Source organism: Balaenoptera ricei, chromosome 7, assembly GCF_028023285.1.
Source record: "Balaenoptera ricei isolate mBalRic1 chromosome 7, mBalRic1.hap2, whole genome shotgun sequence".
NCBI classification, from domain to species: domain Eukaryota; kingdom Metazoa; phylum Chordata; class Mammalia; order Artiodactyla; family Balaenopteridae; genus Balaenoptera; species Balaenoptera ricei.
In genome coordinates this window covers 43,111,590-43,138,340 of record NC_082645.1, presented here as the reverse complement: position 1 = coordinate 43,138,340, position 26,751 = coordinate 43,111,590, and the positions used below count along the sequence as shown (strand labels likewise).

The following is a 26,751-nucleotide window of genomic DNA, read 5'->3' as shown; positions in this document are numbered from 1 at the left end:
GCACTTTTGCTGCATATAAGCATATGGTTGTCTTGAGGGAAAGCACTTCTGTAATTGTTCTAGTTGCAAGATTAACTAGCCACTTTTTCGTTTTTGTTTGAAAGAATGACTATTTAGACTCATATACCTGGCTGTTATTTCCTTCAAAAATCAATGAAATGAACCTTCTACTTTAAAGGAAACAATTGACAATATTTTCCAATGATAAAAATTAAGCTTTCAGGGCTTCCCTGGTGGCGCAGTGGTTGAGAATCTGCCTGCCAATGCAGGGGACACGGGTTCGAGCCCTGGTCTGGGAAGATCCCACATGCCGCGGAGCGACTGGGCCCGTGAGCCACAATTACTGAGCCTGCGCGTCTGGAGCCTGTGCTCCGCAACAAGAGAGGCCGTGACAGTGAGAGGCCCGCGCACTGCGATGAAGAGTGGCCCCCGCTTGCCGCAATTAGAGAAAGCCCTCGCGCAGAAACGAAGACCCAACACAGCTAAAAATAAATAAATAAATTTATTAAAAAAAAAAAAAATTAAGCTTTCAAGAAAAAATGAGAATTTGAAAAACTTGTATTCGCCATGAGCTTAACACAGCTTCCTAATATTTAAAGACTTTTCTGATAAGATTGGTGGCAATAATAATGAATGTGATTTTTAAAACTACTGCATTATGAAATGTGTCAATACTTAGATGATCTGGATAATTCAGTGAATTGCTATTTTCCAAGTGACCATTGCATATTGTTATAAAATTATGCATACATTCGACAAAGTGGAAGATAAGCAAATAAATTTTAATGGAAGAGAGTGTAAGAAGTTCATTAATATGGTTTCAGATTCTACTTTGCAACTCACTTTTAAGACACTACTACTTATCCAATGTTTGTATAGTATCAAAAATGAATATCCACTATTATCTGAAAATGCTGTTTAAAATAATTCCTTCTCCATCTGCATATTTTCATGGGGCTAGATTTTCTTTGACTACTTCAACCAAAACAACACAAGTGACTAAATGCAGAAGCAGACATGAGCATGTAGCTACCTTCTATTAAGCTAGACTCTAAAAGATGTATAAAAATATAAAATAATGCCACTATTATAGACTGAATTGTGTCTCCACAAAATTCATGTTAAAGCCCTAACCCTCAGTTCAACTCTATTTGGAAATAGGGCTTTTAGGAGGTAAGTAAGGTTAAATGAGGTCATAAGAGTGGGGCCCTAATCCGATGGGATAGGTGGCCTTATAAGAAGAGGAAGAGAGATCTCTCTTTACACAGACACACCTAGAAAAGGCCGTCTAAGCACACAGACAGAAGGTGACCATCTGAAAGCCAGGAAGACAGCCATGCTGGCATGGGGACTTTCCTCCATAACTGTCAGAAAATAAATTTGTCGTTTAAGCCATCCAGTGCACGGTATTTTGTTATGGAAGCCTGAGATGACTAAGACAACCACTATTCTCACTGATTACTGGTTTCTTTTTTTAAGTTTTAGAGAGCAGGTGTTTTTTTAATAGAAAAAGTTAACATGTAATGAGTTTATTATGTTATTTTAAATGAAATTAAAAGTTTATCAAAATTTTATTTTAATTTCTAATATGGTAAATACCAATGCATAACTTGCATTAACAAAAACTTTTGGGGGTCTTCGGTAATTTGTAAGGATGTAAAAAGGAGTCCTGAGGCCAAAAGTGTGACAACTACTGGACTAGAGAAGCAGCCTCTTTATTTCTACAAAGACAATAAATTGTTTTTTTAATTTTAAAATTTTATTTTATTTATTTTTTTATACAGCAGGTTCTTATTAGTCATTAATTTTATACACTTCAGTGTATACATGTCAATCCCAATTGCCCAATTCATCACACCACCACCACCACCCCCCGGCCGCCTTCCCCCCTTGGTGTCCATACGTTTGTTCTCTACATCTGTGTCTCAATTTCTGCCCTGCAAACCGGTTCATCTGTACCATTTTTCTAGGTTCCACATATATGCGTTAATATATGATATTTGTTTTTCTCTTTCTGACTTACTTCACTCTGTATGACAGTCTCTAGATCCATCCACGTCTCAACAAATGACCCAATTTCGTTCCTTTTTATGGCTGAGTAGTATTCCATTGTATATATGTACCACAACTTCTTTATCCATTTGTCTTTCAATGGGCATTTTGGTTGCTTCCATGACCTGGCTATTGTAAATAGTGCTGCAATGAACATTGGGGTGCATGTGTCTTTTTGAATTATGGTTTTCTCTGGGTATATGCCCAGTAGTGGGATTGCTGGATCATATGGTAATTCTATTTTTAGTTTTTTAAGGAACCTCCATGCTGTTCTCCATAGTGGCTGTATCAATTTCCATTCCCACCAACAGTGCAAGAGGGTTCCCTTTTCTCCACTCCCTCTCCAGCATTTGTTGTTTGTAGATTTTCTGATGATGCCCATTCTAACTGGTGTGAGGTGATAACTCATTGTAGTTTTGATTTGCATTTCTCTAATAATTAGTGATGTTGAGCAGCTTTTCATGTGCTTCTTGGCCATCTGTATGTCTTCTTTGGAGAAATGAAAGACAATAAATTCTTAAAATCCAAAACTTGAAGAAGCAAACAAATGGATTTCTAATAGTAAAATGTCTTGCAAGATTGTTGGGAGTCAACCACACTATATAAAGAACAACTCATCTGCCATCTCTCCAAGAAGATGAAGTCACACTATTCAGAGACAGGATAGGTTTCTCTATACAGAAAAGAGCTCTCCACCAGTTCACAAGGTAGGAAAAAAGAAAAAAGACTTTCCTTCAGTTCTTATGTTTAACAAGGCAAGGTGCAATCTCTGGCATTTACCAGGCTGGACTGCAGCAATCCCTAACTGTTCTCTGGTTGTCTCTGGGATGTGTCCACCTCTGTCACATGGAGGCTCATTACAAGGCTAGATTTTTTTCCCCAAAGCCAAGTAAATGTTACATTTCAAGCAAGAATATGAGAGAAATACAGAAACAGTGTTCTCCCACATGGTCTATAGGACATGCATTCCCCAAGTTCAGGGAGAACCAGACTCAGTGAATCTGCCCAAATAAACAAATTCGTCCTGGAACACCTGACATGCTATAACATCAAACAATCAAGAACAAACACGCAAGGAACCAAAAGATGATTATCTTTTACCAAAGCACTAACCATGCCCTTGCTACCTACCACATAGAATATACTCTTCCCTAGTTTTATACCTATTCCTGGAAAATACTTCAACATGGAAAATTCAGCATTGTTCTTAGTGTACGCTGGCATGAGTACTGCGGAAGGAACCATTATTTTCCATGGCTAAAACCAAACTGCTGAAGCTATAGCTATAGCTCGATGTTACTGTTATTGGCCATTTCCACTCTGCAGTGACACAGAGCTGAGGGGGAAACTCTGTCCGAGAGCTCAACTTCATGCTCATATATAACATGAAAGAGTTGGGCAGGAGCCACATGCACCACTGTGGCTATGGACCTACTGTGAGCAGGAGCTGAAGAGCCTAAACAGTGACTCAAAAGCCCAGCCTTTGAAACACTGCCCAAGCCAGGACGCTTTCACAGACTGGACCTTCCTAGGGGTAGGTACCCGCAGTGTGCCCAGCACATGCAGCTCACTTCCTGGTTAGGGAAGCAGCAAACTCCTTTGACTATGTAAGTGAGATCTGGGTTTAGAGACTAATGCAGCCATTTCCAGGCAGTTATAAAAGGGAACTGGGGACTAAAATCACAGTGTAGCCTAAAACCACAGTGATCTATTTCTATCCTAAGCTTGTTACTATCTTACCAAATGGCCTTGCACACATTACTTTTTGTTCGTGTTCATAAATTTTTGTACCTATCATTTTATTATCTAGGTACCTTGCTTTTATATTTGTAGTCAAAGAAGCGCTTTGTCTTTCTCAGCTGGAACGCTTTGAATATACATATTACATAGGCACGTGTAGGCAGAATTTTACATAGAATCATAAAACTGTAGAATTGGAAGGGATATAGAGATCATTTGACTAACTTGTCACCTAAAGCAAGAACTTGCACCACAAGATACCAGACCCACCAGGTATCCTCTTCTCCTCTTGACTATCTCTGTGTTGTGTGCTTCATAAAGCACAAAGACTCTTCTGAGCATCCTTCTAGCTCATTCTAGCCTGGTGCCCTTTGGAGTTCAACTCCTTAGTACAATCCTATTCTCTACTTGGAAAAAACACACACACACACAATTCCCAATCACCTCTGTCAAAGCCTGTTCTCTCAGTCATTATCTTCAGTTCAGAACTAAGAATCTGACCTTGGACATTTTACCATCACTAAAAAAAAAAATAACTTAATAAAAAATCAAAGTTAATTTTCTTCACCCGAAAAAAAATTCCCAGATCTTATTTGTTCATTGTGGCTATGCTTCCTTCTTCTTAATTAAATATATGCTGTTTGAATAGATTCCTGCTCTCCAATTATGTCCATCCCCATATTCAGTGGATCACTCTGTCTCTTGTTGACTTTTCTTCAATTTTAGGGTTTCATACCCATTGTCATGGCCACAAATTTGGTCCAGGGCCCAGTTGTTTAATGCCTGACCTGCCTATCTTCCAATCTCCAGCATCTCTCTGCTCTGTTTTTTATGCATATATTGATAGTTTTTAAGATTTATCAGAATTACATAAAATGCCCTTCTCAGGTTTCCACAGAATCAAATGGAGTAGATATAAAAGCACTTTATAAACTGTAAAGTACTACATAAGTATTAGTTGCTTCCCTTGTCATTTTTCTTTTCCCTCTTACTTTTATCTGTCTTCCATTTGAGATTCTTTTTTTTTCTTTCTTTAAATCACAGTGAAGGGACTTCCCTGGAGATCCAGTGGTTCAGACTCTGCACTCCCAATGCAGGGGGCACGGGTTCAATCCCTGGTCGGGGAACTAGGATCCCACATGCCGCACAGCACAGTCAAAAAAAAAAAAAAAAAAAAATCACAGTGAAGATTTTCTGAATCTCCACTCTTCATCAGAACCTTAATCGTGCTTGCCTCCTGTCGTGCTTTATTTTGTAACATGGGCCCCAGTCAAATATTTTTTCTTGTCACTAGCACATTTATTCTGACATATACTGCCCCTAGAACAGACTTCATGCCCATCTCTTCCTCTGTTCCCAGAGTCGCCTCCACCAACCAAATCAAGTCTCTTCCTTTGTAACTGTGCTCAAGACTGATCCTCTCTCTTTGGGCCCCATACAAATAGCCCAGTTTGTCCTGGCTTTTACTAATAACTTCAAACACTCCAATAATCGACCCAGTCAGTAACTGTTTTGTTTGCCTTTTAGTAGAAGATCGAGGGTGTGTATCAACTTGTGTAGAAGGTGTTTGATAAGTGACAATATGTTATGTAACACTGACTCCAAGTACGGAGCCTTGGAGTTCAATGGATCTGGGTAAAAACTCCAAACCTGCCAGTTACTAAAGTACGTCAGTAGGCCTATTTACTCTGAACCTCTCTTTCCTTATTCCTACTTCATAGGGTAGAGCTTATAATTAAAGTAATATACGCTAGCCTGTCAGCACTCAGCAAACAATAAATGGTAGCCTTACTCTTTCTATATATGCATATGTCTTTTTAATACATTTAACAAATACGCTAGCTAATGTTTATAATGTGGAATAAAATGCAACAGTTTCATGAACGTTGCTCGTGTTTTCTTTCTGAAGATGACTGTTTGCTAGTTTTAAAGAAACTAAACAAAACCCTTCTGTATTGACTATGGAGCCCAAATAAATAAAAAATATGCTTATGTTTTACAAGTATTTAAATTTCAAATGAAATTTGAACTTGACTCATACAGGGAATCAAGCTCAGTAAGCATATTCATTGGCAAAAGCAACTAAAACTTTAGCTTAAATTATAATAGGGAATAAAAATACACATAAACACGATTCTAAAAGTTTTGAATTGTTGTTAACTTTAGCACACATTTGGTCCTTAACTAAATACCTATTAAAGTCAGTCCTGTCTTTTTCAAGGCAATGGTAGTTTTGTGGGACAAAAATCATGCCTTTTATTTTCTGTCAAACTCTCCTGATCTTATAACAGTGCTTTTTTCCTGGTAACAAATATATTTGCTCAACAACTCCCTAGAACTTCCAAAGAATTCTGACCTTATTAGTTCTGAAAAGAAGTGGTAATGATCAGTGCCTTTATTTTTGGGGAGATGTTACACAAAAGATAACTGAACATCTTTAGAAAGTACAAGAGAAAGCAAGTCCAATGAAATGTTCCTGGAAGGGAAAATCTCACCCTGCACAATAGGAACATTTAGCCACGCTAGGCAAAGTGTTACTTTCCAAACATTACAAGCAGTAGAAATAAACACACATACAAATTAGAAGTAACACTGCCACTCCAAACCCTTTCACTGGTTTCCCTTTAGGGCATTACTACGCATAAATACATCTTTCCACTGTTACTCATAATACATGCACATACATATATATACACATAGATGCATACATATGATATACATATGATTTGCCTTATCATTTCCCTAGTTAACATATCTAGCACAAGCACTTTCATAATTATGTTAACGGCTCTATTTGAAACTAGAAGCTTATTTAGTAAGATGGTTGATGTGGTCCTGTGCCTTGGCTTAGTCGCTGCTTAGCACTGGGCTTAATAACAACTAAAATAACCTGTAACAATATAATAATAACCTATAACCTACTGATATTTAAAAACAATTCTTTCTATTTCCACTTATTTAAAACGACTTAGAAAACAGCTAGAACAAATACAGACTTAAGAAACATATATCCTTACTATGCAAGTCAGGGTGGAGTGAGGGAGACAGAGAGTAAGGAGGCAGTTCTTTCTCATTGAAAAAGAAACCAAGGTAATCCTACAGTTAAAGATCCTTTAGCCTTACTCTGCAGAAATAAAATGCCAGGATGGCAAAAATATCCTGACCGGGAACTGAAACTCTCATTCCAGTGGTTTCTGGTGATGATATTACCAAAGCTAGAAGAGTTTTGACCCCAATTCTCATACCAACTCACGGCAGAGTGCTTTATTATACCATCCTTATGTACCCGCAACCAGAGCGTCACCTAAGTGTCAAAGAAACACCTCCCAAGTGAAAGCTCCACGTGGAGGGCCCTGTGCCCGCCTCTGCTTCAGGTTCTCTGGGGCCTTAGAGTAACACACAGCTCTCGCTGCCTGCTCTCTAGGTCCTTCGTTGCTATCGTCCTAGAATATGATATCAGGGCACATAGGCCGACTGTTTTACAGTTGGCAGAGGGCACAGGTTTTAGAAATGGCATTTTTACATTAATAAAAACAAGGAGGTAACACCCTGTTTTAAAAAAAAAAAGAGTGGCTGCTACAAATGAAATGGAAGGGGAAGCTCCCTCTTGTGCAAAACTGCACTCAGACTTGTGGAGAGAGAAGAGGGCCTAATTAAAGTCAGGTTGAGGGGCTTCCCTGGGGGCACAGTGATTGAGAATCCGTCTGCCAATGCAGGGGACGCGGGTTCGAGCCCTGGTCTGGGAAGATCCCACATGCCGGGGAGCAACTAAGCCTGTGCATCACAACTACTAAGCCTGCGCTCTAGAGACCGTGAGCCACAACTACTGAAGCCCACGTGCCTAGAGCCCGTGCTCCGCAACAAGAGAAGCCACCGCAACAAGAAGCCTGCACACCGCAACGAAGAGTAGTCCCCGCTCGCCGCAACTAGAGAAAGCCCGCGCGCAGCAACGAAGACGCAACGCAGCCAAAAATAAATAAAATTAAATCTCAAAAAAAAAAAAGAAGTCAGGTTGAGAAGCAAAACATCTTTACAAATGCTCATCAGATAGCGTGATAATCTGCCCCAGGTACCATTATCTCCTGTATTTCCTGTATTATTATTATTATTATTATTTGCCTTTTTAAACAAAAAGTGTGTCATATGTTTTTATTAAATCATAGAAAACTCATTTGTATACAAATTTTTCCACTTTGGGGACACTGGAATATTAAACAGCTGGGTAACAAAACAGTTGTAAGATACACCTCACTTTAAGCAGAGACAAGTTTTAAGTTGTCACATTTATTTTTTTTTTAATGTTGAAATAATCAGTAACAGGTTATTGGCTTTTTTCACCTTTGGGTCAGAAGAACAGTATCTCTTATAACTCCCCCAATTCTCTTTAAGGATGTTTTTCATTACTCAAACCAACCATGAGTTTAAAAAGGTGATTAACTTGAAGTTTTAATACAAAATCCATTTCTTTTTCCCAACCATGGGCTTTTAGGGTATTGTAAATGCTGAATTTCAGGAGAGGGTCTCCTTTCACAGGACCTATTATGCTTCTTTTCTACAACAGCAAACATGTATAATGGTACAGAATATATTTCAGAATAAGTTAAATATTAAGACATACAGTATGGCAATAATGTCCTACTTTTCTTTCTACCATGTAAATTCAAAAGTTCATCCTAATCTTACACATTTATAAACGGGTGAAGACTGAGGGATCCAGTGATGATGAAAGCGCACGACAACCGTCAGAACCACATTTTCTAAACACTTTGGCCGAATATATACAAGTGGTCCTGTCAGAATCACACCTGCATTTGTTCCCCAGGGATCTAAATGAACAGACGCTGAAGGTCACCAAACGAAAACGGGCAGTGGTTTTGCAATTTAGGTTGTCACTCGTTCTGCTTTTGAGCAGAGACCCAGAGGTCACACTGTGACATGTCTGCACTCACCCCAAACACTCACATAACATAAACACAAATTAAATATTAGCGAACTTATTTTAAATTAAATTGAAGACCGCTATTTTTAAGCACGTGAAGTATTTCCCCCTAGCTTCTTGAATGCGTGTTACAGAGCAAGAACTAACATCCTGGGTAACATCCGTGTTCCTACATATTAGAGGTCAACCCGCTTCCTGTGAGAACTCCCTGGAGTAACACATGAGACCTTTAGGGGGAAGAAAAAGCAATTCTCCAATCTAAATGGAGGGATAGTCTCAAAGAGTCATTTTCCCAAACTCCAGTTTGGATTCAGACTCATTAAAGCAGGAACTCAAAAATGTGATCTTTGGGACTGGCTCCTGGTGTCACCCATGGTGACAGTCTGTGTCAGACTGTCAGGACACTCGACTGACCCTTAATACTACAAAGCCTCACTTCAAGCCGCCCCCAGGTTCTGGGCCCCTGCTGTCAACCTGTAGACCTGGAGTTCTCCCAGGGAATGTGTAAACAAATCTGGGGAAAACCACGTTTCTACAAGTTTTTGTTAAGTCAATGAAAAACCTCTTGGGCTAAGAAAAATAATAGGAAACACCACCCCAATGACAACTTCTCACAAGGCTTGTCTTCTGCTCATCCTGCTGTAGAAGACTATGAAGTCAACTCAAATATTCTTTGCCTCGCTTGCCCCAAATGGTAATTAAACAGAGAAACTTTTCATTGAAATACCTTATTCCTGAATTATGACAAATGCTTATCTGACCAAACGTGGTCCCCCATCTTGTTACTGGAGGGGACTTGGAAAGGAGGCTAGGCTTCTGTGCAGGTTGGGATTCTGGCTGTGTCTGTTTCGACTGCAAACAGACAAGAACATGCTGTTGCAGCCCGGGACTTTGCATTTGTGCAGCTGGCGGAGGTGCACAGTTTTGTAGTGGGCCCTGATCTCCTGTATTTCCTTTAAAAAAAAAAAAAAAAGGCTTTCCCGGGTCCACATCAAGGGAAAGTCCTGAAGATGCTACAAGTGAATGACTACAGCGGCTGAGGGAGCAGACGACTGTCAGTGGAGAAAGAGGCCCAAGGAGTGAGAAATATGAATGGCAAAATGTCTGAAAGAAACCTCAGACCCCAACCACAGCCTGCTCTGGCAAAGTGACCTCACGCTGGGCCCACCCAACGGACTTTTGCAGCAAAATGTAACAGCCATTTCTTTACTAACGGAGAGAGTTAATCTAAACAGCCAATGCTTGGAGAGGACTGAGGAATACCTTTCCTGCCACTGCCCCTTGTGACCATTAGGCCACTGGGCCATATAAAGACTCTGGAATAAGTAATGGGGTATTTCGTGACCTGCCCCTAACTTCTTATCCCACCTGTTCTCTTCCCACACCTCCCTTCTTTAAGACTGGAGAGGGCTTCCCTGGTGGCGCAGTGGTTGAGAATCTGCCTGCCAATGCAGGGGACACGGGTTCGAGCCCTGGTCTGGGAAGATCCCACATGCCGCGGAGCAACTAGGCCCGTGAGCCTGCACATCTGGAGCCTGTGCTCCGCAACAAGAGAGGTCGCGATAGTGAGAGGCCCGCGCACCGCGATGAAGAGTGGCCCCCGCTTGCCACAACTAGAGAAAGCCCTCGCACAGAAATGAAGACCCAACACAGCCATAAATAAATAAATCAAATTTTAAAAAAAGACTGGCGATACAAGGTAAACAAAGACATCTATGTCCTAAACCCTGTTACCTGTGAATATTTACCTTAAATGTAAAAGGCACCTTGCAGATATGATTAAGTTAAGGATCTCGACATGGAGAGATTATCCTGAATTCTCTGGGTGGGACCAATATAATCACGATGGTCATTAAAGGAAGGAGGCCAGAGGATGAGAGTCAGGGAAGGGGCCATGAGCCAAGGAATGTAAGCAACTTCTGGAAACTTGAAAGGGCAAGGAAATGGGTTCCCAGAAGAATACCACCTGTAGACTTATTTTATATACATATGACCAACAGAACTGTAAAATAATAAACTTGTGTTGTTTTAAGCCACTAAAGCTTGTGGCAATTTGTTACAGCAGTGATAAGTAACGAATATACCTGCTTAATTCTTATTCATCCTAAACTCAGGCACCCTTTCTTATAGGATGCCTCCCCAGAAAGCTCAGATCCCACATCTGCCCTCCTTCCCACTCCTCCTCTTGGTCAGCTGTTTCTCCTCTTTGTAAAGGAGAAACCTACAGCCTGGCATTACCTTCATACAGCCTAGTAGGATAACTATAGAAATATTTGTCTCCTTAACTAGATTGGGATGGTCCTTCTTAAGGGTAGAATTCTTAAGGGTCCTATTTATGTTCTTATTTCCAGTGTTTATCAATGTTTCTGACACATAGGGGCACTCAAATATTCATGATAATTTTTTCCAGTAAGTTAACATCACTCATCCCTTGATGATCAGCAGGATACCCGCCTTCATTTCTTTACTACATGATAAAGACACAGATGATAAAGAAGTAACTAGTTCATTACCAGGGCCTCATAAATCCTATGTAAATGGCTCCTTTCTCCTCTGAAAAGTCTCTCAAAATATTGTTTGCCCATTGTACACTGCTTCAAAGTAGTAACCATCCTTTCTATCACCAATGAAAAAGTTTATACGGTTTTCAGTCCTGAAGAGAAACCAAGTATTACGCTGGGTGAAGAAGAGAGAGAAAACAGAAGAGAAACAGCTAGAGATAAATAGATAAATTCTCAAAAAGTCACTGAGGTGAACTGTATCAGTATTTTCCAAAGATGACCACAGGAGTCCCTCCTACCTACATGTTCTTCTGCACTGTGACCCTCACACTCCACCGTCAAGAAGTAAAGTCATTGCCTTCCCCTTTGCATCTGGGTTGGCCTTAGTGACTCAGTTAAACCAACAGAATGCAGAAGTGACACTGATGACTTCAGAGACTAGTTCAGAAGACATGTTGTGATTTCTGTCTCTTTGAAGCTCTGCAGCTGCTCCTTCCTGGACACTCCCTCTCGGAAGCCAGCTGTCAGGCTACGAGAAGCTCCAGCCACATGGAGTCCTACGTGGAGGCACTCTGGTTAACAGGCTCCACTGAGCTCAGCCTTTAAGTCATCACAGCCCAGAAATTAGACACATGAGTGAGGAAGCCTCCAAGTGAATCCCTGCCCCTAGTCAATCAGATCTTCCCTGATGAGACCCTAGGTGCAACGGAGCAAAGACAATCATCCATGCCATGCCCCAGACTAACCTCCTGACACACTGAATCCATAAGCCTAATAAAACTAAGTTTGGGGGCTTCCCTGGTGGCGCAGTGGTTGAGAATCTGCCTGCCAATGCAGGGGACACGGGTTCGCGCCCTGGTCTGGGAAGATCCCACATGCCGCGGAGCGACTAGGCCCGTGAGCCACAACTACTGAGCCTGCGCATCTGGAGCCTGTGCTCCGCAACGGGAGGGGCCGCGATACTGAGAGGCCTGCGCATCGCGATGAAGAGTGGCCCCCGCTTGCCGCGGCTGGAGAAAGCCCTCGCACAGAAACGAAGACCCAACACAGCCGAAAATAAATTAATTAATTAATTAAAAAAAATTATAATACCCTAAACACACAAAAATTCTAGGAATAATAAACCATTTGAGTTTAAAAAGTTTAAAAAAAAAAAAAAAAAACTAAGTTTGGGGGCTTCCCTGGTGGCGCAGTGGTTGAGAATCTGCCTGCCAATGCAAGGGACACAGGTTCGAGCCCTGGTCTGGGAAGATCCCACATGCTGCGGAGCAACTGGGCCCGTGAGCCACAACTACTGAGCCTGCGCGTCTGGAGCCTGTGCTCCGCAACAAGAGAGGCCGCGATAGTGAGAGGCCCGTGCACCGCGATGAAGAGTGGCCCCCGCTCGCCGCAACTAGAGAAAGCCCTCGCACAGAAACAAAGACCCAACACAGCCAAAAATAAATAAATAAATTTATTTAAAAAAAAACAAAAAAAAACTAAGTTTGGGGTAATTTATTATGAACAAGTAATAACTGCCACAGTGAATACACAGTCCAAAAGATAATCATGGTGACTTTGCTTCCCAATCCTAGGAAGATGGACTGACTGGAGAAGAGTCCAGGTGAATTAGATCAATCTAATTCTGGCCTGATAAGGTGAAATACGCACATGCTCTAGAACTGTCACTCCCAGAGGCTGAGATTTGAGAGAATACATTGCTTATAGTTCAATGAGAGACTGAAAAAACTAAGTACCCTGCCCTCTATGTTAAGAATTTTACCACTGAATGAGTTATCTGGATGGCTTGTGCTGGATTTATAATCCTACACCCTTCAAATATTTCAGAGGTTAGATTAGATGGGATTAAATTCTGAGGGATGCTGGAAGCACACCAAAATGTCTGCTCTCCTTCCTGCCCAATTTGACCCACTGTAAATAAAACTTGACAGGCCTTCTTAAATCAACGTAATAATGTGTAGCACAAGTGCTTTCAGATGCCCAGTAGCTAAACCACATCAGCTTACTTAGGAAGCCTTCTAGCAATACGTGAAAAAAACAATGGCTCCTGCCAAGAGTGCTGTGTACAAGAGAGCTGGTTGCCTTGAGTGACTCATTTCACAAGGCTGCGTCTATCTGTGCTGGAAGGTCGAAAGTGGGAAGGCACTGGGCCTTTAATAACCAAACTCAGGCCTCAGGCTTATTTGTTAAAGCCAGATGCTGTCATTTTGGAAGCAGATGAGAACACAGTTATAATCGATCTGGAATCCTGATGAATTCCAGGCGCACCTCCCAGCTGCCTGGGGGAGCTGGTAGCTCAAAGTCCCCAGAGGGTTTTATTACTAGTGTCACAGTGAGCTATTCTGTTGCAGAGTCTACACAGCCTCAGTACTTTTACCCCTTGATTTCAAGCATTTTTTTTTTTTTGCAGACTTTTGGGGGCACTTTCTTAAAGGCAATTTCTCAGATATATCAAAGAATATAATAGAAAAAAGTAGGAAGACTAAGAAAAGTTGAAGAGAGTAAAGTCTAGGTAGGAGACCTCAAGGTTCTTAAGGGAAACTGGATTAAGTATAGTGTTCCTAACTCCAAAATGGGGCCAGTTGATCCTTAATCGGTAAGTGTAGTTTTATGACCCAGCAGATTGCAAGCTATGGCCCATGTCATTTGAGAGAGAAGAAAAAGCATGACCAGAACCCCAAATAGTGTTTATGGCGGCTAGGCTTCAAGGTCACAGCCTGAGAGTCCAGCCACATTTTAGGAATGCCTGCCCATTTTCTAGGCCTGTTTCTCCAGGCTTCTTGTCAGCTCTGTGCATTTCTTGACATCCTTCCAATCAACCCTTTCTTCTGTATGCTAGAGTCAGTTTCTGCTTTTTGCAAACAAGACCCTAACTAATGCAAATACCAACAGAGCGATCTTTACTTCCAAATGTATTCTTTTTTCTGTCTGGTAGACCAAATGCTCATAAATATATACTGCCAGGTAAGTAAGAAAGCATCAATTTAGGGAAGATGGTAATCTGTCCTTCCTTGTGGCTAAATTAGCCAATAAGGAAAAACAGATGGATGACTCCTTGTTCTCACCCTGGTCCTCAATTCAGGACCACAAATTTTCATGGGGAGATGTTTCAGCATCACAACTAGATACGCTAATTCCCTTTACTTTAAAAAAAACTTTTTTAAGGGAAAAGAATTCAAGGAGCATAATGGATGACTAAAGGTTTAGTCTTCAACTACTCACTACACTCAACATTTTAAGGCATGTTTCAAACCATGCTTGGTACAAGTTTACTATCTGAATTTATGTAATTAAAACTCATTTGGGGCTTCCCTGGTGGCGCAGTGGTTGAGAATCCGCCTGCCAATGCAGGGGACACGGGTTCGAGCCCTGGTCTGGGAAGATCCCACATGCCGCGGAGCAGCTAGGCCCGTGAGCCACAATTACTGAGCCTGCGCGTCTGGAGCCTGTGCTCCGCAACAAGAGAGGCCGCGATAGTGAGAGGTCCGCGCACCGCGATGAAGAGTGGCCCCCACTTGCCGCAACTAGAGAAAGCCCTCGCACAGAAACGAAGACCCAACACAAGCCATAAATAAATAAACAAATAAAAATAAAAAATTAAAAAAAATAGTCATTTAAAAAAAAAAAAAAAACTCATTTATCATCATATACATTGAGGTGATATATGTGCTTGCTCAGTGATGTCAGGCTTAGGCCCAAACCCCCAAAACCACCAAAAGCAAGGTCTTCGATTAATATCCTTCCCACCATCAGATACCATTAAATTGGAAGTGCTATTTTTCTAAAATATATACTACAGTTGTTATAAGATACATGGCATAAGATGTCTTTGCAAAAACACAGAAAACCACACTGGTTGGGATTCTGAATATTAATTGAAATATGAGAAATTAATGTAATCATACATTAAAATCTATCAAAAGCTAAAAGATACTTTCTTTTAATCTAAATTTGAATTAATTAGTGGTAGCCAAATAGGACAGAATGGATTTGTTGGCTCAAGAAGTAGAGAGGAAAAAAATCGTGCCACATACTTAAGATGTGTGGTCTTTAAATATCCTTTTAGCATCTGGTGCCACACTGCAGCAGTATGCTTGGCTACACTCTAGTGGTGATACAAGCCCAAAGGGTCTGGCACTCTAATGCACATTATTTTATCTGCCAAAATAGATACTGATATCTGATATTGAAGCCCACCATCACCCTACACCAGTCCCCCCAGTGAAAACAGGGATAATCCCTTCATCCTTCTTAAGGAGATGAACGGAACCCCACTTACTAAATGGGATAAAAGCATTAAAAACAATGTTCTTGAGGGCAAAGACTCTTCCTTGACCCTAATCCCTAGGATCCCCGTAGCTGGTATGGTGCTCTCTCGGCCATGGGCAGCTCAATGGGCATTTCTCACTGACCAAGACCCTATCTGCACAGGCATTTGAGATCGTAAGGACAACTTTTCCTAATCAGGAACAGCTGGCTCCCAAACCTCTCTAAACCCAAAAGATTCCACTGACATTTTGCTAAAATGAGTAAGAATATACTCTTCACTATGATGTATACGAAAAAAAAAAAACACATAAAGACAGGAGAAAAAGAGAAAAGGAAGAGATTCAAAAGATGCTAGCCTTTGTATGGCATTACATTAAAAAAAAAAAAGAAAAAAAAAAACCCAAGATCAATATACACTAACTTTTTTCACCCTCAGATTGAACAGATAAATAAGTGGATGTCTTTTGACCTACCCCTAAGAATGCAGTTTCTCAGGAGCGTGCTCCTGCCCTGGCCTCCTGCATATGGCTATTAGAATAATCCTTTTCCTGGCCTGTCTACATGAACACCACAGCCTGAGGTCAGTGCAAGCCAAGAGCACCCACAGAACCAGCTCTGTCCGTGTCCCCTCTCCCACGTGACATGGTTTGTCTTCTCTGAGATGCAATTGCCAGTCCAAGGAGAAATCAGAACTTAAACACCCACCATCATTCACAAGAAATTACAGAAATGAGGGAGATTTTGGTTAAAGCTCTAAATTCAAAGTCAAAATTTAGTCCTCTTTACTATTAAGCCAGCTATTAGATTTAGCAGGATTACTTTTTTTTTTCAACTAAGCACACGCAGTGGCCTAAATGGCTAAACCATATACAATTCTGACACCAGATAGTTAAAACTCAATCCTGCAAGTACTTTTGTGCCTATTATGCATAAGAAAGGCACTCTACCTTATCTAAGAGAAAACAAATTTAACATTCATCTCATGATTTACTGGCTTTAATGAACACTGATTCTATACAATTATAATTTTAGGACATAATTTGGCCTGCAGTATAATCAGTTGCTTGTTATAATATGACTTTTATTATAACAAGGGTCACTGATAACTGTATGGTAAGTGCTTCCAGTGTGGAAAAGATTTGGCATGTGATATGTTCAAAATGTGATCTAATGATAAAGATGTGGGAGTTATATTAGCTTCACATGTTGTTTTACTTTCATTTTAGACCCATCCACCCACATATCTCCTTATTTATAAATATGTTTTATGTCCCGTAAATGATATATAAAAACATTCACAGACAAGCACTCATACATTCTTATCTCTAAAGACTCTATTTGTTTTGGAAGCCAGAACATGAATTTAAAGAATCACTACTATTCTTCATCATTTTCTTAGAACCCAAATATTTTTCACTACTAAGGCTGAACACATAAAAAGACAACATTTGGTTCTGTCCATGGCTGGCATTAGCAAAATGGATAATATCAAAATCTAAAGGCAGTGACTGCAGGGGAAGGAGGCAATGCAAATAAAGGGGCAGGAGGACTGTTTTCCCTGTTGACTGAAGTATCTTTGAAGCTTGCCAGCCCACGTAAAGGATTATGGGTCGCTCACTAGTACATCCTTCAGCTGGGGTAGTGCGTCCAGTTAAGGGGATAGGGCAGGGGGATAGGCTCCTAGGTTCTGTCTCAGGAGATTCACACACAGTGGGGACCAAACGTCACTGGAAACAGAAGCTCAGGATGAGGAGCACCAAATCTTAATCCTGGCTCTGCTGCTTATCTGGCCATGGGACCATGAGCAAATAATGTATTTGAAATTTTATTCTTCTACAACATGGAGATATTAACATTTACCTGTAAGAACCAAATGACTTCATGTGTGTACCTGGCACAGCCCTTGGCACATAGGAGGTCTTCAATAAATACTAGCTGAGTTCTACTCCAGAGGTTCCCAGGAAAGATGAGAGGGAGGTTTGGAAGTCCCTCTGAGATCTAGATTTTAATCCAGTTTGGGTCTTAATCCAGAAGCATCTGGAATCAAATGGGATTGCCAGGGAAAGGCATAACTTGGCTGATGCTATTGTAATCTGGGGCTCCATGTGCCTTCAATTACTTTGGTCATGTCCCACCTCAAAGTAGCCTCAGATGTTAGACACTTAACAGGGGAGCTAGCAGGCACCCTCCTTGGCTATGTAAGGCTACACACCACCACCAAGAGAAACTGGCTATGAGTTCAGTTGTGATGCCTTGATATTTTGGTTCAGAATTCCTGGTGTCATATTATCTATGTGTAATTGTTTCTTCTTTTGCAGTCATTTAGTTTCCATTTCAATCATGCATGTCCATTGGTTTACTGTTTTCCTGTGACAAGATCACCTGATTAAGATTACAAACTGCTAAAATCAGTGTCTGTGGTTATTTGAGTGATTTCTCATAGCATCCAGCAAAGCAGTGATCACACATATGATTTGAGGAAAGTAACTATGATGAAAGAGTTCATAAAATTTACAAGGTGGATGCTCAAGTAACAATCATATGAAAACAACATACGTTTAACAAAACCAGTTTTCAGACTTGGCTGTTCTGTGTTCTCCAAAGGAAAATGAGTCCTGCAAATAGTTTTTAGCTCTTCTTGGAAATGAGACACCAAAAACAGCTTAATGCATCCATTTATTTAGACTAGGTTCATTACTTCTCCCTCAGTGACATCTTAGAAAATTAACTATTATACCCCTTAGGCCCTAAAATAAATAAAAAGGTAAATCATGGTGATGGATGTTAACTAGACTTACTGTGGGGATCATTTTGCAATATATACAAATATCAAATTACTATGCTGTACACCTGAAACTAATGTCATATGTCAATTCTATCTCAATAATAAAACACACACACATACACACACACACACAAAAGGCAAATCATTCTGTTCAAAGATGTCCAAATATGTTTGTGTGAGCATTCTTTTTAAAACTAGAATATCCTACCTCCTTAAAGTTGTCAAATGCTGATAAAATGATTTCATGCCCGCCTCTGACAAGACAAACGGCTGCCAACAGCTCTAAGACAAGAGCTTTTGTTCTGTCAAAACAAGAAGGAAAAAAAACACACATGAGTGAAAGCAAATGAACGATGAGTCCGCTGTTCCTTCCAAGATGAATATGATAATATTTGTCCATGTATTTTTTTAAACTTTTACGAATTAAGGCATAGTTATATTAAAGCACATACATTTTAAAACCTTTACGAACTTCTATACGTGTGGCTTATCTAGGGTAGCAAGTTTGGAAGGCATGTTTCCTATTCCCAAGATTACAAATTACTCACAAATGAAAATTAATTATGGGAAGATTAAGTCTTTTAGTCCTATCAGCAAGTGACTCAGTGTAATGTGGTTGAAAAAGTATTTTTAATGAGCTAAATAAAGACAACAGGAAACATGAGAATATTCAGTAAAACCACCCATTGGTTAAACACTTTCTCTGGTTCTAGAGTCAGAGATAAAACATTTGCTGAAAAAGTTCAAAATCAACGGAAATCAACACCTTACACTGCAAATCTGCTAATCTGCAATGGCTCCATAAAAATCCCCACAATAATGCAAGCTTCCATCACTTCTTCTTCCCACACAGGAGATCTGAAAGGAGATGGCTTACAGCTGTGCTAATACAAGAATATTTTCTCTGACTCAAGAAAATAAAACTCCGTCTGAAATATTTTTAGAAGGAAAACCTTAGAGATACAATCTAAGTTTTCAAATACAATGTCAAGGACAGCATTGTTACTTCAGAGTACGATTACTTCCGTATTTCATCTTTTTTCTGGAATAAAAGCTATTGCCAACCTCTAAACAAAGATCATTCTGATAATCCACAGTATCAATTGTCTTAAGAAAAATGAATAATGACTTCCCTCAGTGGAAGACAGTGACAAAGAAGCATGACTACTTGGGATTCTAGTAAACTAAGGAAGCAATCAGAAAGCTGCAAAAGCATTAATCAGGGGAAGTATGAATAATAAAATCCAACATCTAAATAGGATTTAGGGTTTGCATTGCAAGGATCTAATTTATAATCATATTTTTCAACTGAATTAACAGTTTTCACATATGCAGTTTTATCAGAGAAGTCTGGTAAAAGGGAGTAACAGTGTGAAATGCAGAAATGCACTAGAATGGAAAATGCATTACACTAACTAAAATAAATTGACGAAAACAGGCTTCTAGAGGTAATCTGTGAAATGAATAATATATGGCACTTGCCTTTATAGGAAAGTGAAGATGAAAAGAAATCTGCGAGCAGTTATTTTTGTTTTGTTTGTGTTTGTTTTTTTGGTTTGGCAATAAAAGCTACACGTGTAAAGGCTGCAAATGAAGTGTAGACAAGCGGTAGTAGTTTTAGTTAGCTTTCAGCAAAAAGTGGTGTGGCTAAGTCTGTATCAAGACTCTCCTGGCCCCAGTCCTGACAACCTGGAAGCTTCATGCTCTAAATTTGCAAGGATGCTGAGAACCAGGCCTCAAGAGGAATGAAAGCTTGAAGACAGGGCCAGAGTTGTCACCAGTTGTAAAACTGTAACATAGCTGAAAAGAAAATTCTACTTAGCCAGGGAGTCTATTGACAATCTTAATTTAAAAAGTCGTGCTTGAAAGTTTCTAAACTCTAATTTGATTGTCGATGAGCTCTCTGGTGTCCCTAGTTCGATTCAGATTTGTACATTACAAAGCCAGCTTACCTTGGATTCTTGTTGTTCAAGCTTAGTGCAATCTCGTTGACAGCATGTGGATGAGACATGACCATGTTGAAACCATACTGAAGTGGATGTGGAAAAAACAAAGCATTAGGACTTAATTGAGAGGACTGTCAATGTTGATTAAAAAACAAAAACCTGAAGTTTCTACCTAATGTGATTTTATACCATCATAAATGCACTTATGTCTCTAGCACATCAGTGTCTGCACATATTTCTCTATGAAAAATTTCAGGAATGATGTTATTATCAAGGTACCATATTCCTATTCTCCATGAATAAACTATATGTGTCTCTTCGTTAAAATGATGAAAAGGCTCCAGGCCAGTGATTCTCAATCCTGACCGCTTGGCAAAATCACCTGGAAAAGTCAACAAAACAAAACACCAATTCTCCAGGACCCACTTCAGGTCAATTTATTCTGAATCTCAAGGATGGAGCCCTGGCATCTGAATTTTTTAAGCAGCTTCACTGTGCAGCCGGGGTTGACAACCACCACCTCTGGTCCCTTCTCTTGGCAATGGTTATCGAGACCAAAAGCCTAGGAAAACCTTCCTTGCTCTGAGGCGTGGTACCTCATCCTTCTACAAAATGAAGCAAGTTCAATAACGGGATCAAGAAACATTCTTGATTCTGCCGAATTGAGGAATTATTCCTTCTCCTCCAAACTCACTCTCAGCTCATGACCTTATTTCCAATTACACCGAGAAAACATAAGCAATCAGGAAAAAAACTTCCAAAAGCTCCCACCACCATGTCAATCCACCCACACAGATCTGGGTCTTCCCTCCTCACTTCTTCCTAAAGATGAACTCTCCATGCTCCTATCTAAGGCCATTCCCCCCACTTGAGTTCTTGATCCCATTCCCTCCAACCTACTCAAGAACAGTATATGCTCCAGCGATTCTCCCATTCCCCCATCATTATTTTTCCCTCTCTGATTCACTACCATTAGCATAAAAACATGATGCAAATTCTCCTTAAACAACAAAAACAAAATCTCTCTTGACCCAACAACCAGTGTCCAGCCACTCTCTCATTTTTCTGCTATTCTTTTACAGCAAAACTCCAACCACTTGTTGTCTCCAATTCCTCTCCTCCCGTTCTCTCTTGACACCACTTCCGTCAGGGATTTCATCCCCAACACTACAATGAAACTGTACCGGCAATGATGGGCACTTTGCCGGAGCCCATGGCCAACTCTCTGCATCTTGCCTGACTTGGCAGCAGCACCGGACACAGCTGACCACTCTCTGCTCCATGAAATACTTCCTGTGCTTGGCTCCTACTTCCTGGCTGCTTCTCAGTCTCTCTAGCTAGTTTTTCCTCATCTCTCTGACATTAAACAGAGTGCCCCAGGGTTATTTGGGACCTCTCTGCTTCTCTGTCTATCCCCGCTGATCTCCTTCACTCCCATGGGTTTATATACCATCTACTGACTCTCAAACTTTTATCTCCAGCCCAGACTTCCAGACCTTGAACTCGTGACTGGCATATCCAACCACCTATTTAAGATCTCTATTTGGATATCTATGGACACCTCAAAGTTAACATCCCCCAAACTGAACTCCTAATCAGGTCTCCCAAATCTGCTCACCCTGCAGCCTTCCCCATCTTAGTAGACGGCAACTCCATCTTAGAGGTGCCCAGGACAAACACTTTGGAGCTGTCCTCCATTCCTCACCACACATACACTGCTACTGTCCTTACCACCGAAACGAAACCAGAATCTGGCCACCTCTCATCACCTCTACTTCTATTCTCCTGATCCATACCACCATCAACACTCACCTAAATTAATGCAACAGCCTCCTAAAAGGTCTACTTCCTTTTGTCTTTGCCCCCCAGGGTGATTCCTAACGCAGAAGTCAGAGGGATCATGTTAAATTCAAGTGTCAGATTAAGTCACACTTTTCCTCAGAACCTTCAATAGCTTTCTAATCATAGCAAAGCCAATGTCCCTTCATTGGCTTATAAAGCCCTGCATAATCAGGACCCCCTTGTAACTTCAGATTTCATCTTCTACTTCTCTCCCTCTTATTCATTCTGATCCAGCCAACCTAACCTCCTTTCTGTGCCTTCAGCACATCAGACCTATTCCTGCCTCAGGGCCTTTGCACTTGCCCTTCTCTCTGCCTATAATTTTCTTTCCTAAATATTCCTTACCTTGTTCCCTCATTCTAGTTGTTACATAAATGTTATCTTCTCCATGACACTTTTCTTGCTAGCCTATTTAAAACTGAACTCACATTTCCTGCACTTATTCTTATTTCTTGATTATTTTTTCTATAGTACTAAGTAGTAGTTCTCTGGAGGCAGTCTTCCTGGGTTCAAATCTGAGTCCACCATTTATTAGCTATGTGATCCTGGGCTTAACTGATCCTTAACGTCTCTGTATTTCAGTTTCCTCATCAGTAAAATGGCGAGGGTAATATTACCAATCTCACAGGACTGTTACGAGGCTCAAAGTAAGTAATAGGTTTAAAGGTACTAGACTGTAGGAAGCACTATTTAAGTGTCAGCTTTTATTTCATTTCATCACTATTATTATCTGGAATGCTATATAGTTTACCAATTTAATTGTTTACCATCTGTCTCCCCTCAATAGAGAGTAAGTTCCCTTGGGCACTTATTTATTTGATGCTGTATTCCCTGTGCCTAGAACAGGGTCTGTCTGGCAATGTTCAAAAAATATTAATTGATTGAAAGAATAAATGCATGTTTCCCTTCTTAAATTCAGTTTGGCATGCTTATGTTGGGTTTGAACTCTAATACTGACCTATGTATTTACCACCCATTTCTACTTGGACCCATCTATAGGATCCGTTTCAATGGAAATCAAACCCTATTTTCTGATGTGAACATTGTTGGTCTAATTCTCAGCCCTGGTTTGCTTTTACAACTATACTTTTGTCCCTGTCAGCTCACCCTAGACACTCCAGGCTCTAACTCCCACTTTGTGGTTAGGATTAATCCCACACACTGTAGTTAGTTGCTCCTAGTGTTTTTCAGAGTGGGGATAACCTCTAACGAGGACTCTGCACTTCTACCAAGAATCCTTCAAGTGTTTCTTATGAAGATCAGGAACCACAGGGTCCAACACACAGTAATTATAACTCCTTGCCTCCTTGCATATAACCCTTTGAGAAGCAATGACCTGTCCAGTGTGAGAGTCTATCATTCCTAGGGTCCTAAAGCTGTTCCATTATTGCCCACAACCAGTGGCTTACGCTGTCTTTAATAGTCACAAACATTTACCAAGTAATCTAGACAAGCTTGCCATTACAAGAGGAAAATGTCTTCCCTTAAATACATTGTAAATTATAAATGCTAATTAAAATATAAGGGCGATGAATTATGAGCACTAGAGTGACCTAGACCTTTCTTTTAAAATAGAATTTCATTAAATCTTGCTATTTACTTCAAACAGAAATAATACAAAGTCACCAAAGAGAACAAGATCTGAGCCTGATGAATTCAGATTTTTTTAAAGGATTATAAACAGAAACATACCTGATAATTCATGATGGCACGTAAACACATGATACAGACATGCACGTCATCTTTCTTACTCACTAATCTTGAATTTTTCAGGGTTCTTCTGCTTGGCAAAGTATTATATCTACAAATAAAAAGAGAAACTTCTATAAAGCTATAGATTACTTTCTTAGCATAAGCAGATGCACTTTAAAAATGGACACTGTTCTCTACTTGTACCTACAGCTAAATGCGGATTGCAGGTCAAACCACCACTAACTAACCCATCACCACCAACCACCCCATCACCACAAAGCTGTTTCTTTAGACTATGAGGCCTACACAGTCCTGTGTACTGGCTATCATCTTGTCAGGCAATATACCCACGGACAGTGAAACACCTCCACTCACTGCATATAATGAATCAGACTATACATGAGACTAACCAACAATCCAGGCTCTAATCAGCAGGCCAAGCCAGATTTGCAGAGGTGATTTGAGACAACAGGCATACAGATTGCATTTTTTAAACAAGTGAAGGGGTAGAGCTCAGCTAATAGGTAGACCTCCTATCACGTGACCCAATTTTAACAGCACCTTCCCATCACTGTTATCAGGAGTCCCTGCTTCAGAGTTTAAGCCTAGGCAAGGTTATACATTAGCAACTGCGATATCAGCCTGTGATACTGAACCTTAATAGTACGCAAAACCTAAATAGTATACAAACAAATGCCTCCACAGCCTGATCCCTCACCCAAAGCCTGGTATGGCAGCTGAAACTGAGATGGAAATATGCTGACATTTCAAAGGGTTAGGATGTTTCAACATTAGGGTTCATTCTGGAGACCCTACATTGCTAAGCCTTAGTTCTCCTTTCTGCAGATTTATGAGAACCTGCAAGTCATAAAGCAGTGACAGTAAGTAAGATGGGGCAAGTAGAAAGATGACAATACTGAGGGCTTCGTCATGAGCTCTAAATGACTGCTTCAGAGGGGAAACAGATAAGTTTTCTCTGCAACTCCAAGCCTGAAATGAAAGCAAATTTCAAAACTTGTCAACTACTTTCCCACGGAGTCAATGACAGAAATGTTCCACAAAAGAAGCTATAGGCCTTCCTTCTCCTTGAATTAAGCTAATTAAACATTTTTAAAGAAGGCGTAATTAATATTAACTGCTTTCAAAAGTCACACAGGTGCAGGCTAAGATTTGAAAACTGAATTGACAGGTCTCCAACTGTTCAGCTGAGCTGAGCTCTTTTACATTTTCTATTCAAAAACCATCAAACAGAAGAGAGATGATTCTTTCACACAAGATTCTTTCACTAATACGCCAAATGCATTTTTGAAAAGCACCTTGGTAAGTCACTGGCCTCAATATACCTGACTGTGCAAAACCTGGTTTGCTCACATGACTTTTAAAGAAGAATGCTTTGCTTGAGGACTCCTGCTTTACTCACACTGGAAAATAACAATTCAGCAATGGAAGGCGGCCTAATTCAGTTTTGAGTGCAAAACAAAGTTAAGGAAACACATGCAGATTTGGGTGTTATAAGCCCAATTTCAACATGTAAAATACAACTTTAAAAGGTGTCACTGCCATAACCCTAGCCCGAGCATGACGGCTAACACACCCGACAGAAGTCTCACAGGAACCGGTGCCCCTTCAAACAACTACATGACCTGTCTGACCCAAGAATCCCTGGTCTGCTTAATCTACACCCAAAGGTCTCTCCCTTCCTCCGCCCTTCTTAATTTATTTTAACCTCAGGTTTGTAGTTCTTTGATGAGTTCCTTGTCAAATGTTTGTATCATATTATCCCAACAGCGTTTTCTGCCTCGGTCCTACATAGGTATCTTTCCCCCACCCCTCCAATAATTATTTCACTTCACAGGATTAAGGCTTAGTTGGTTAAGAACAGCAGTATCTGAGCAATTTCTTCAGAACACAGTGGCTGATCCACTCGCTGAGCAAAATTTTCTTTTTAAATCTTTATCCTAAATCACTTATTGGGCAAGTGAGGATGTTTTCTAACTTAATAGGAAATTTTGCTCTATATTTTGGAATTCTCATCTAAAGAATTTTCCCCAATTAAGAAAATGCACTCCTAATTAATTCACAACTCTTTGGCAAACACAAAATATTTGCAAACAACTTAACTGAGGATCACCTTAAATCTCCAAGGCTAAACTTTAGGGACTGTGTCATGGGTTAGCACATACATTAATCTACTCTTCAGCATGAACATTTTGTGGAATTTGACAATTTATGTAATTAAATATTTGGTTTATTTGCTTTAGTTGTCATCTGAGTAATTTATTACCTTTTTTGGACATGTTTTAAATTCAGCTCCACTGCACAACGTTGATACTATCCAAAGAACACATCCCCACGGCGCTGGTTTTACGAGATCCCCCAACTTGACTAACAGAATTAGGACTAACAATTTACTACATATCCACTTTCCACAAGAACACCTGGACGAGGTAAGCAATCTATAAGAACTGGCCTCTGGTGCTCTCTACCAACCACAGGAAATCAAACCAAACCTAGTGTTTAAGGTCCAAAGTTGGTTTTACCAAGCATCTACTGTGCATGCTAAACTCTATTAAGTGCTAAGGGAAAATGAAAGATGAAGATGTTGCTTCTGCCACCATCTAGTTTAGGAAGCAAGAGGTTATATCGATAGCCCCTGTATTAAGATGTTCTCTGTCCACACCCAGCCCACCCCTTCTGCGGCATGCACATTCTAACGTGTAAAATGAATTCAGTAACAGTACACATACCTGCACAGCACAATATGGTGGAGTGATAACAGTCACACCTCAAACGAGAACACTTTTTTGCAAAGCAAGATACTTAAAATCCTCATATAACCTTTTCTCAATCAAGCCATATTTGACTGAGTTAATAAGACAGACCTACTCTTAGTAACTGTCTTTAGGCATATGAAAGTTTTTAAATGAGGCTCTAATTCAAGAAGTAAGTATAAAAGGAAAGGACAAAATTGTGGGATAAGTATCA

The 26,751-nt window shown here is 40.3% G+C and overlaps 1 protein-coding gene across 3 annotated transcripts in view; it reads right to left on the bottom strand.

Moving 5' to 3' along the window:
* Positions 1-26,751, bottom strand: part of FMNL2 (formin like 2) — a 307,483-nt gene that overhangs the window by 44,546 nt on the left and 236,186 nt on the right. For all 3 annotated transcript variants that reach the window (XM_059927874.1, XM_059927872.1, XM_059927873.1), the window contains exons 7-9: positions 23,767-23,875; positions 20,239-20,315; positions 18,495-18,588 (exon numbers count right to left, since the gene is read on the bottom strand). In XM_059927874.1, the coding sequence (XP_059783857.1) occupies positions 18,495-18,588; positions 20,239-20,315; positions 23,767-23,875 (280 nt within the window). The remainder of the gene's footprint in view (positions 1-18,494; positions 18,589-20,238; positions 20,316-23,766; positions 23,876-26,751) is intronic.